This window comes from Diceros bicornis, chromosome 22, assembly GCF_020826845.1.
Source record: "Diceros bicornis minor isolate mBicDic1 chromosome 22, mDicBic1.mat.cur, whole genome shotgun sequence".
In the NCBI taxonomy this organism is placed as follows: domain Eukaryota; kingdom Metazoa; phylum Chordata; class Mammalia; order Perissodactyla; family Rhinocerotidae; genus Diceros; species Diceros bicornis.
This window is the reverse complement of record NC_080761.1, coordinates 17,694,521-17,707,323: the sequence shown is the minus strand read 5'-3', so window position 1 is coordinate 17,707,323 and position 12,803 is coordinate 17,694,521. Positions and strand designations below refer to the sequence as shown.

The following is a 12,803-nucleotide window of genomic DNA, read 5'->3' as shown; positions in this document are numbered from 1 at the left end:
AATTTGTTACAACAGCACTAGGAAACTAGTACAGAGGTGTTTCATCTTTAGGGGATTAGGGTTTCCCTCTAGTTAACCAGATACATCAATGGGACAATGAACCATTGTCAACGTCCACCTTTAACACAAGAGCCACAGGTCAAGCAGTTACTGGAGACCTGGTACTGTGCCAGGTGCTGGAAACTCAGAGTGAATGACATGGCCCCTGCCCTCAAGGAGCTCAGAGAGTCTCCCAGCACAGAGTTTGAGTCCACAGCACTTTTTACGGCAACTCTAATATTATTTAGCTTTTCCACCAGTGCCTGTGCTTAATGCTGACTAGAGTTATGGCTTCTGGTCTAGAGCTGACCAGTGGCTCACACTAGAAATGCAGGTGAGCCTGGCTTCCATTCTACGAGGTTGAGCAGAAGCTGGGGAGAAAGTTGCCTCTAAGGACTGTGTGCTAACCTGCAAAGCTAGCAAATCTCAGTTTGTTACTTTCTATTTAACCCACTCTCACCTCCCACCCCTAAATGTTCTTAAGGAAGAAGGCAAGAATCAGTGGCTCCACTGGGGTTGGTGGAGGAAGGACTGGGGTGGTGTGTGGGTGAACAACTGAACTCCAACTCATCTTACTGTGTAGAGCAGAGAATTTAAGGTTTTAATCTAGTTTTTAAATACCTAGGCAAAACAGAAACTCACTGTCCATGGTACACAGTAGGGAGCATGTAGAGGAGGTTTGGGAGACGTGTGTCATACTTGATACCAAGGTGGACTCTTTTCCTCCCTTGGCAGACACAACCTGCGTGCAGGACTGCCCCGAGGGCTACTACGCCGATGAGGACAACCACCGGTGTGCCCCCTGCCACAGCTCTTGTAGGACATGTGAAGGGAGATACAGCATGCAGTGCCTTTCCTGCCAACCAGGCTGGTTCCAGCTGGGAAAGGAGTGCCTGCCCCAGTGCAGGGATGGGTAAGGTGCTCAACACACTTTTCCCTCATTTAATCCCATAACCACTCCAGATATCACTATTAGCAAACCCATTTTACAGATGAGGAAGCTAAGTCTCAAAACACTTACATGACCAGATCGAAGTCTCCTGCTAGTAAGGAACAAAGATGCGAGTCCAACCCAGGTCTAATGATCTCTAAAGGATTTCAGCCAGTTCACAGTAATGGAAGAGGAAACAGGAGAGGCAGAGTGACCCAGTGAGATAACACAAAGGGCAGATTGTCAAGTCAGACTCACATGCCAAACTTCACTAACAATTCGAAGGACACAAGAAATCACAAAGCAGAGGTGAAGCATCCTTCCCCTAGAGAAGTCTAAGACCATGAATGTAGGTTCTTTCTCTTCTTCATTAGGATTTGTTCTGATCAGATTTAATATGTGAGGTCTAAGCCCTGTATGTGGAACTTTGATTTTACAAAGGGAACAATTTCAGTTAAATATCTCCATTTATGCCCCACTAGTTCTCCAACCTGCCATGCCCCCATAAATCCACAAATTACGGGTTTTGTTACCATAAGTAACCTAGACACACAGATGTATCCCTCTAAAAGCATTTCACTGATAAAAACTCGCTGTTATTTTTCTGCTAGGAAAAACTGTTAGTTAGTGTGTTTATCAGAAGGTCTGGTTACCAGCATATCTGGAAGAGGATTTGACTGGGTCATCCCTTTCTTCCCTGAGGCATCCCTAGTAAAGAGAAAGACTGACTACAGACCTGTCGCCAACTCCTCCTTCCCAGTCAGTAACCTCAGGCACTGAGAGTTTCCCAATCCGGATTGAAGGGCTGTAACCTTGGACTTTCCCCCAATGTTTTTGCCTGGGTCAGCACATCTCTTCTCATCTCTTCAGTTCTACAGCAATTACTGCTTCTAGCACTCATTGTAGTGCTACACACTGTCTTGTGTTTTGATTTACCTCATTCATTCACTCAGTCATTCATTCATTCAACACATGTTTAATGAAGAGCACCTCGTATGTATAACATGAGTAAAACAAACACCTTGAGCTTCAAGAGCTTATTCTTTTTATATATCTCTTCCCAAGAAAATTATAAGCTCCTAGAAGGAAAACACCTCTTATTTTTCACACATGTTACCACAATACTCAGCACAGAGCCACACACATTAGCAGCCCTCAGAAAACACCAGCCATACAGGTCAATGAAGAAAGGGTCCTGCCAGACAAGAGATGGGTGGGCTACCTGGCTCAGCCCTTCATCTTCATCCCAATGAGTGCCTGAAAAGACCTGGATCCCATATAAAGAATCTCCATCTTCCCCAAATCAAGTCGTTAAATAATCTTATACAAACAAAAAGGACATAATCCTGTGATCTAAACAGATTGCAGACCATGGAATTAAGAAGACAATTTTTCCATGGTGTGTGGAGTTACCCACTGGGAGAAGAGGCAGAGTTACCATAAATCTCTAATGGAGAATAAATGGGGTATTAATGAGGTATAAGTGGAGATATTTAACTAAAATGGTTCCTTTGTAGAATTGATGTTCCACACGCGTTGCATAAACTTCGTATGTTAATCTCTCTGCCTTGGAAAGGCAGGTATATGACCCTCTGCACCCTGTCCCAGTGCACGTAACTATTTTGGTGTTTAACCTCAGAGCAGGTTCTTTAAGGCTCCAGTTATTGTTTGTCCTTATGCACGAGATCCCCTTCAAGCCTTTGAGGCTCAAGAGATTTCATAGTCACCTCCTCGGATGTTAGCTCAGGGCGAATCTTCCTCAACAACAACAACAAAAAACAAAAACAAAAACTATTCTCCATAGTCACCTCATGCACAAGAGTCATCAAAGGAAGCAGCAGCGTTGTACTTTCCTCTTCTTTTAATCTGATCCCCTAAACTCTTCATTGTCTTTCTTTTAGCATTACTCTTGGATAATTTTTAAAACCTGTTTGGTATTGATACGCTTTCTTCCCCACGGTTCCTATTGATGCCTTTCATCTTAATAACAATCTATAATAACAACATTGGTAAAGAATGTTTATGCTGCTTTAGAGTTTACAAAGTATTTCCACTCACAGTGTCTGCTTACATTATGATTTGATTCTACAACAATCCTATAAGATTGACATTATTCTCTCCATTTTACAGATGAGGAAACTGAGGATCAGAGAGGTCAAGTGACTTGCCTAAAGCTACCGTGTGTAGCTACTAATACATGGTGGAGCCAAGACTACAAATTAGATCTTCTAACTTCAATCCTGTGTATTCCCTCTGTGGAAAATTGTGATTTTCACTTTTCCCTGTTGCTTTCCCTTTTGAGTCTTTTGTGATCTTTGTCAACCATTTAGTTCATGTTGATGCTTTCTTTGTTCTTTCATCATCCTGTCTCTCAAATACCTCAGAGTCTTCTCAATTGACATGGAGCCATCATTGTTCCTCATCTGACTGCGGGAGGTGAGACAAGGCTTGACTTGCCGCGAGCTGGGCCACTGAGGGATGAGTGTCCTCACTTAGATCACTGACAGGTGGCTAGGTGGAGGAAGGCTCAGCATTAACCAGCCCTGGTTTTAGTTTTCAACAAGTTAGTGGAATTGAAATAAACTTTAAAAAACCTAATGAGACCAATAGTTTTGCACCAGAGAAACCAAGGGTGAGCCTTTGGGTTTCTAGTACAGCTTGTGTGCTGATGTCCAGAGATGCTGAGATGGGTCTGATGATTCTTTTTCTCTTTTCTATCTTGCTTGAAAATTTTTTGTTCACCTACAAATAATACACTGTTTTATTATAGTGGTATTTAGCAGAGAAGTTCAAATCACATCGCCCCACTTCACTAGCTGTTTGACCTTAAGCAAGTTGTCTAAATTCTCTAAGCCTCAGTTTTACATATGTAAAATAGTGATAATAATATCTAAATCATAAGGTTTCCTATGAGGATTAATCATACAATTCGTAATTATCACTAATATACATTAATTATTTATAATGTACCAGGCACTGTTCTAACAACTTTCTCAGTAATAACTTGTTTAATTCTAGCTACTAACATTAGCCCCATATTAGAGACCTGAGACACAGAGATGTTGTGTGACTTGCCCAACGTCACACAGCTCATCAGTGGTATGGCTGGGCTTTGACCCATGCAGACTTGTTCCAGAGGGCAAGCTTCCAACCACCATGCTCTAGTGTCTCATTCTTAGGTTCAATAAGATGAAATAATGTTTATGAACTCCCTAGTGGACTATCAGGTATTTAGTAGAAACTTAATGAACAGTGATTATTGTTATATTTAGCCTCCAAAAATATTTTCAAAAGAAGTTACATCTATTATTATGTAAATGTCAACATCACTCATGTCATCTCCTATTTGAAGATGTTTTTTAAGTTGAGAAATTAGAAGAACTGCTCAGAGGTACATTTAAAATGTCTTCTATCCCCTGATCCCACTCCACACAACTTAAAGCTCGTGTGAAAGGGGGGAAGCACATGGGTGTACAGAAGACAGAGGTAGTGAACAATTGTCGTGATGCTGCTACGTGAGGTGAGTACTAGATCCTCTCACATGTGTTATCTGACTTGATCCTCACAAATAACAGGGGAGAGATTGTCATGCCCAATTTACAAATCAGAATTTATTTGTAAATCATAATATCAATATTATGTAGTTAGTAATAAATCTAATGAGCAAAAAGTCTAAAGTCACCTATCCTGTAAATGAACCCTGTCTGACTATGTTATTTCCACCACACTCAACTTAGGAGCAAAGCTTAGTATTCAGTCTTAATTTCCTCCCTTGGTTTCAGATACTATGCAGAAAATGCCACTGGACGGTGTGAGAGGTGCAACAAAAGCTGCAAGACCTGCCGGGGCCCACGGCCTGCAGACTGCCTGTCTTGTGATCCATTTTTCTTTCTGCTCCACTCCGAGGGAGAGTGTCATCGCACCTGCCCAGAGCATTACTTTGCAGAGCAAAGCACACAGACCTGTGAGAGATGCCATCCGACTTGCAATAAATGCAAAGGTGAGGGCGTGTCTATCATTTTGCATGTGTGAATGGAAACATGAAAAGTTTCCTTCCTGCCGAGCCCCTTGGTCCTCTTCACCACCTATGGAGGTTTCTCTCACTTGCCAACCTCACAGCCAGTCCTCTCCAGCACCCTCTGTTCTCCCTCAGCTTCTGCATCTGCCGTCTAACCTGGCTGCTCCTGCACACACGGCTGCCTCTTCAGATCCTCCTACCCTTCAAGGCCCAGAGACAGGCATCATCCTCCAGGAAGTGTTTTCCACCTACTCTGTGTTTCTTCTCTACCTCTTGAACTTGGAATCTGCCTAGTAAAATTTATTCTCGTTACTTCAACAACTACTTCAGATGTCTGCCTCAAACTCTCCCAAGCCCCTTTCTTATTTTCCAGATATCTACTTGTTTGTCAGAGATCCCTAAAATCAACATACCCCAGAGTCAACACAATCTGGGTTTCCTCTGATAGTCACTCTTTCTGTTCATCATCCAATCAATTGCCCAGGTTTGATACCTTGACGTTATCCTTAACTCTTCTCTTTCCCTTGCCTCCTGCTCCACCCATGTAGCTCCAACAAAAGAGAACTCAAGGTCTGTTGATTCTCTCTCTTAAACATTTCTCCACTCAGATCTCTTCCTCCAACCTCACTGCCCTCATTTTCCATTCTCAGCATCTCTTAGCAGACTTTCTGAAGTAGCCAGCACATCACCCCAACTCTGGTCTTGCCACCCTCCACCAACCCAGGTCATCTTGTCCAATAATGCCAGAGTGATCTTTCTAAAATTCAAACCTGCTCATTTTCCTCCATAGCTTTCCATAGAAAGGTGGTCATGGTGACTCCTTCTCAACATTTAATAAAGAAAGACCTCCTACAGTGTTTTAATTATTAAAAAATTATTAGATTAATATTAATAGCTGGTAGGGTAAATTCCCATTATCCTTTTCAAAATAATCTTGGCTGTTCCTAGCCCTTCTTCTATGTAAATTTTATAATCAGTCACATTTCATTAAAAAAATCCTTTGGGATTGAGTGACGTCAGCATTATGGCAGAGTGAGCTCTTCCCTTAGACTGTCCCCCCTAAGATACAATGAAAAGGACACTCATAAACCAACAGAGGACATTCACACAACACAACAGATGTCTGAGAGACCCACACAGTCATAAATCTGAAGGTGGAGGTGCTAGACCCCCCTGGAGGCAGTGGAAGGAGGTAAGGGGATCTCCTCTCCCTCCCTGAATGGCAGCAATCTAGGGTGTAGGAGAGTCACTGAGAGGAGAGGGAGAAGGGGGCAGCCCTCCAGGGGAACACCTTGCCTCTCAGAGTTGCCTCCCAGCCCATGGGAAAGCTCCACACTGAGGAGGCTAAGCAATCATGGGGGGGTATTCACCAAGCTGAGCAGCTCAGGAGGGCAGACAGCAAGGGGAAAGTGGGAGTGCCCCTAGGATCATGAACATGAAAGAAAGCGCCCCTCCCCCCACCTGGCGCACCAGCTCAGCCAGTCAGCCAGAGCAAGGGACCCCTGCCAGAGTGCCGGTGCATACATGTGTAAAGCAGAGGCAGCTAGCAGGCAAACACAGATGGGCTCTGTCAGCATAGATTCCAAAGGACAGGCACAGCTGCCACGGATCATGGCAGGCTCAGAATACGCAATTCCTACCCGCCCCCCAGTGGTGGCAGGTGGAATCTGTGACCAGATACTACCACTATGCAAAGGTACAAATCCACCCCATCAAATAGTATGAAGAAGTATGTTAATACTCCAGACCAGAAGGGAAATGACAAGCACCCAGAAATCAATCCTGAAGGTACAGAAATTTACAATCTATATTACAGAGAATTCAAAATAGCTATCATAAAAAAACTCAACGAGTTATAAGAAAACTCAGAAAGATGGTTTAATGAAATCAGGAATAAAATTAACGAACAGAGGGAATTCTTCACAAAAGAGATTGAAACTATAAAGAAAAACCAATCAGAAATGTTGGAGATGAAAAACACAATGAATGAGATAAAGAAAAACCTGGATTCCTTAAATAATAGAGCTGATATTATGGAGGACAGAATTAGCAATTTAGAGGACAGAAATATAGAAATGCTTCAGCTGGAGGAAGAGAGAGAACTAAGAGTAAAAAGAAATGAAGAAATTCTCTGAGAAATATCTAACTCAATTAGGAAATGCAACATAAGGATTACAGGTATTCCAAAGGGAGAAGAGAAGGAGAAAGGAGCGGATAGCTTGTTCAAAGAAATAACAGCTGAGAACTTCCCAAACCTGGGGAAGGAGCTGGAATTAAAAGTAAAAGAAGCTAATAGAACTCTTAATTACATAAATGTAAAAAGACCTTCTCCAAGGCATATATTAGTAAAAATGGCAAAAGTCAATGACAACGAAATAATATTAAGGGCAGCTAGGCAGAAGAAAATAACCTACAAAGAACCCCTTATCAGGCTTTCAGCAGATTTCTCAGCAGAAACCTTACAGGATAGGAGAGAGTGGGATGATATATTAAAAATTCTGAAAGACAAAAACTTTCAGCCAAGAATACTCTATCCAGCGAAAATATCCTTCAGCTATGAGGGAGAAATAAAAACTTTCCCAGATAAACAAAAGCTGAGGGAGTTCATTGCCACAAGACCCTCCTCCCTACAAGAAATGATCAAGAAGGCCCTCATACCTGAAAAAAAGAAAAGAAAAGGTTTACAAAGCCTTGAGCAAGGAGACAAATAGGCAGACAAAATCAGAAAATTGCAGCTCTCTATCAGAACAGGTTAGCAAACACTTAATTATTTAACACTTTAATGTTAAACACTTAACATTAAAGATAAAGGGAACGAAAACATCAAAAAATAACTATAATCACTGCATTTTAACCACATACTCACAAAACAAAATGGAATAAGTTGTGACAACAATAACTTGGATGGGGAAGAGGAGAGGGATGGAACCTACTTAGACTAAGGAAATAAGAGGTTATCAGAAAACGGACTATCTCATCTATGAGATCTTTTATACAAACCACATGGTAACCACTAAACAAAAAATCAGAACAGAGACACAAATGGTAAAAAAAGAGAAAGTTGAGAAAACCATCATAGAGAGCCACCAAACTGAACTGGCAGTCTTAAATACATGGGATGAAGAAAGCAGGTGTTGCCATACTTATATCAGACAAAGAAGACTTCAAGATAAAAAAGGTAATGAGAGACAAAGAGGGGCAGTGTATAATGATAAAAGGGACACTCCACCATGAGGACATAACACTTATAAATATATATGCACCTAACACAGGCACACAAATGCACATAAAGCAACTATTAGCAGACCTAAAAGAAGATATTAACAGCAACACAATAATAGTAGGGGACCTTAATACTCCACTTACATCAATGGATAGATCATCCAGACTGAAAGTCAACAAGGAAATAGTGGGATTAAATGAAAAACTAGACCAGATGAACTTAATAGATATATATATAAAACTCCATCCAAAAACAGCAGAATACACATTCTTCTCAAGTGCACATGGAACATTCTCAAAGATAGACCATATGTTGGGAAACAAGGCAAACCTCTATAAATTTAAGAAGGTTGAAATCATATCAAGCATCTTTTCTGACCATAATGCTATGAAACTAGAAATCAACTACAAGAAAAAAGCTGGGAAAGTGACAAATATGTGGAGACTAAACAACATGCTACTGAACAACCAATGGATCATTGAAGAAATTAAAGAAGAAATCATAAAACATCTGGAGACAAATGAAATTGAAAATACACCATACCAACTCATATGGGATGCAGCAAAAGCGATCCTCAGAGGAAAATTCTTAGCAATACAGGCCTGCCTTAACAAACAAGAAAAATCCCAAATAAGCAATCTTAAACTACACCTAACAGAACTAGAAAAAGAAGAACAAAGCCCAAAGTCAGCAGGAGGAGAGAAATAATAAAAATTAGAGCAGAAATAAATGAAATTGAAACAAACAAACAAAAACAGTGGAAAGGATCAATGAAACCAAGAGTTGGTTCTTTGAGAAGATAAACAAAATTGACAACCTCTTAGCCAGACTCACTAAGAAAAAAAGAGAGAAGCCTCAAATAAATAAAATTAGAAGTAAAAGAGGAGAAATTACAATGGATACCACAGAAATACAAAGGATTGTAAGACAGTACCATGAAAAATTATATGCCAATGAATTGGACAATTTAGAAGAAATGGATAAATTCTTGGACTCATACAACCTCCCAAAACTGAATCAAGAAGAAATAGAGCATATGAATAGACCAATTACAAGCAAAGAGATTGAAACAGTAATCAAAAAACTCCCAAAAAACAAAAGTCTAGGACCAGATGGCTTCTCTGGAGAATTCTACCAAAGATTCAAAGAAGATTTAATACATATCCTACTCAAACTACTCCAAAAAATTAAAGAATATGGAATACTTCCTAAAACATTTAATGAGGCCAACATCACCCTGATCCCAAAGCCAGACAAGGACAAGAAGAAAAACAACAGCCCATTAACACTGATGAACATAGATACAAAAATCCTCAACAAAATATTGGCAAATCAAATACAGCAATACATTAAAAGGATCATACACCATGATCAAGTGGGATTTATACCAGGGACGCAGGGATGGTTCAACATTGGCAAATCAATCAGTGTGATACACAACATTAACAAGATGAGGAATAAAAACCACATGATCATCTCAGTAGACACAGAGAAAGCATTTGACAAGATCCAACATCCATTTATGATAAAAATCTCAATAAAATGGGTATAGAAGGAAAGTACTTCAACATAATAAAGGCTATATATGACAAACCCACAGCCAACAACATACTCAGTGGGGAAAAACTGAAAGCCATCCCGCTGAGAACAGGAACAAGACCAGGGTGCCCACTCTTGCCACTCTTATTCAACATAGTACTGGAGGTTTTGGCGAGAGCAGTGAGGCAAGAAAAAGAAATAAAAGATATCCAAATTGGCAATGAAGAAGTGAAACGCTCCCTGTTTGCAGAAGACATGATTTTATGTATAGAAAACCCTAAATAATCCATTGGAAAACTATTAGAAATAATCAGCTACAGCAAAGTTGCAGGGTACAAAATGAACTTACAAAAATCAGTTGCATTTCTACACTCTAATAATGAACTCACAGAAGGAGAACTCAAGAATACAATCCCAATTTATAGTTGCAACAAAGAGAATAAAATACCTAGGAATAAATTGAACCAAGGATGTGAAAGACCTATACAACGAAAACTATAAGACATTATTGAAAGAAGTCCATGATGACATAAAGAGATGTAAAGATATTCCACGCACATGGATTGAGAATAAATATAGTTAAAATATCCATACTACCAAAAGCAATCTACAGATTCAGTGCAATCTGTGTCAGAATCCCCATGATATTCTTCACAGAAATAGAACAAAGAATCCTAAAATTCATATGGGGCAACAAAAGACCCCGAATCACTAAAACAATGCTGAGAAAAAAGAACAAAGCTGGAGGCATCACAATCCCTGATTTCAAAACATACTACAAAGCTATAGTAATAAAAACAGCATGGTACTGCCACAAAAACAGACACACAGATCAATGGAACAGAATTGAAAGAACGGAAATAAAACCACAAATCTGTGGACAGCTAATCTTTGACAAAGTAGCTAAGAACATACCATGGAGAAAGGAAAGTCTCTTTAATAAATGGTGCTGGGAAAACTGGACAGCCACATGCAGAAGAATGAAAGTAGACCATTATCTTTCGCCATACACAAAAATTAACTCAAAATGAATCAAAGACTTAAAGGTAAACATGAAACCATAAAATCCCTAGAAGAAAATATAGGCAGTACACCTTTTGACATTGGTCTTAGAAGGATCTTTTCAAATACCTTGTCTACTCGGGCAAGGGAAACCAAAGAAAAAATAAACAAATGGGACTTTATCAGACTAAAGAGCTTCTGCAAGGCAAAGGAAACCAGGAGCAAAACAAAAAGACAACACACACACTGGGAGAAATTATTTGCAAATCATATATCCAACAGCGGTTAATCTCCAAAATATATAAAGAACTCACACAACTCAACAACAAAAAAACAAACAACCCAAAAGTAGGCGTATGATATGAACAGACATTTTTTCAAAGAAGACATACAGATGGCCAACAGGCACATGAAACGATGTTCATCACTAATCATCAGGGACATGCAAATCAAAACTACATTAAGATATCACCTTACACCTGTTAGAATGGCTATAATCACCAAGACAAAAAAACAACAAATGTTGGAGAGGATGTGGAGAAAAGGGAACCCTTGTACACTGCTGCTGGGAATGCAAACTGGTGCAGCTATTATGGAAAACAGTATGGAGATGTCTCAAAAAATTAAAAATAGAAATACCATATGACCCAGCTATGCCGCTACTGGGTGTGTGTCCAAAGAACTTGAAATCAACAATTTAAAGAGACTTATGCACCCCAATGTTCATTGCAGCATTATTCACAATAGCCAAGACATGGAACCAACCCAACTGCCCATCGACTGATGAATGGATAAAAAAGATGTGGTATATATATATACAATGGAATACTACTCAGCCATAAAAAAAGACAAAATCATTCCATTTGCAATAACATGGATGGACCTTGAGGGTATTATGTTAAGCAAAATAAGCCAGACAGAGAAAGACAAACACCATGTGATTTCACTCATATGTGGAAGATAAACAAACACCATACGATTTCACTCATATGTGGAAGATAAACAGACAAAGAGAATGGATTAGTGGTTGTCAGAGGGGAAGGGAATTGGGGGTTGAGCATAAAGGGCAAAGGGGCACATATATCTGGTGACTGACAAATAATAATGTACAACTGAAATTTCACAGTGTTGTGAATTATTATGACCTCAATTAAAAAAATCCTTTGGCTATTGATTAGCATTGCATTGAATTTATTTGAGGGAGAAAATCCATCTTTATGATCCTGAGTTATCATAGAGATGAACATGGTATATCTCTCCATGGTATATATTTACTTGTTGTCCTTCAACAAGCTTTCAATAAAAGTTTTCCATTTTTCAAAGATGATCAAATTCTTTCCCCAGTCAATCCTTTTAACTCATGTCTCAACTCTCCTTCATGAACTCTAGAACCCAGAACCACCTAGTATCACTTGGCAGCCACAAATATGTCATGTTCTTTCATGCCTCCATGAATTTTGCCCATGCCTTTCCTCTTTCTGGAGAACAATGTTCTAGGGAGCTCTCAATTTAAAGATCAAGCTTGAACATCATCTCCACTGTGAAGCTTTTCTTAGTCCTCTCAGAAATGTTCTTCCTTCTTCTTGATTCTGTAATACACTATTTTATCATAGCTCTTTTTACATTACATTTTAATTAAACATGTCCATCTCTTCTACTAATTGTGAGACCCTCAGGGCAAGGATTGTACCACATCCACATTGTATCCCTTGTTCCTAGTCTAGAGTGTAACACACAGTAAGTAGTCATTAATTAAATGTTTGCTGAATGAATGAATGAATAGAAAACAGAAATCATAATGTCTTTTTGCAAATTGGAAAATTTTCAGCTATTAGATCTTCAAGTGTTCCTTCCCTCCATTCTCCTTTTGTGGAATTCCTTATTAAATGTAATTCAGAGTTTCTTGGTCTATGATCTTGATCTTGATCTCTATGTCTCTTATCTGCTCTTTTATATTTTTATCTCTTTGACTCTCTAATGGTTTATACTAGGTTAATTTTTCAGTGCTCTCTTCCATTTCCCTAATTTGTTCTCTGACTGTGTTTTGTCTA

General features: G+C 39.5%; 1 protein-coding gene across 3 annotated transcripts in view; it reads left to right on the top strand.

Moving 5' to 3' along the window:
- PCSK5 (proprotein convertase subtilisin/kexin type 5) overlaps window positions 1-12,803 on the top strand; it is a 448,916-nt gene that overhangs the window by 418,738 nt on the left and 17,375 nt on the right. For all 3 annotated transcript variants that reach the window (XM_058565628.1, XM_058565627.1, XM_058565629.1), the window contains 2 exons: window positions 775-952; window positions 4,753-4,970. In XM_058565628.1, the coding sequence (XP_058421611.1) occupies window positions 775-952; window positions 4,753-4,970 (396 nt within the window). The remainder of the gene's footprint in view (window positions 1-774; window positions 953-4,752; window positions 4,971-12,803) is intronic.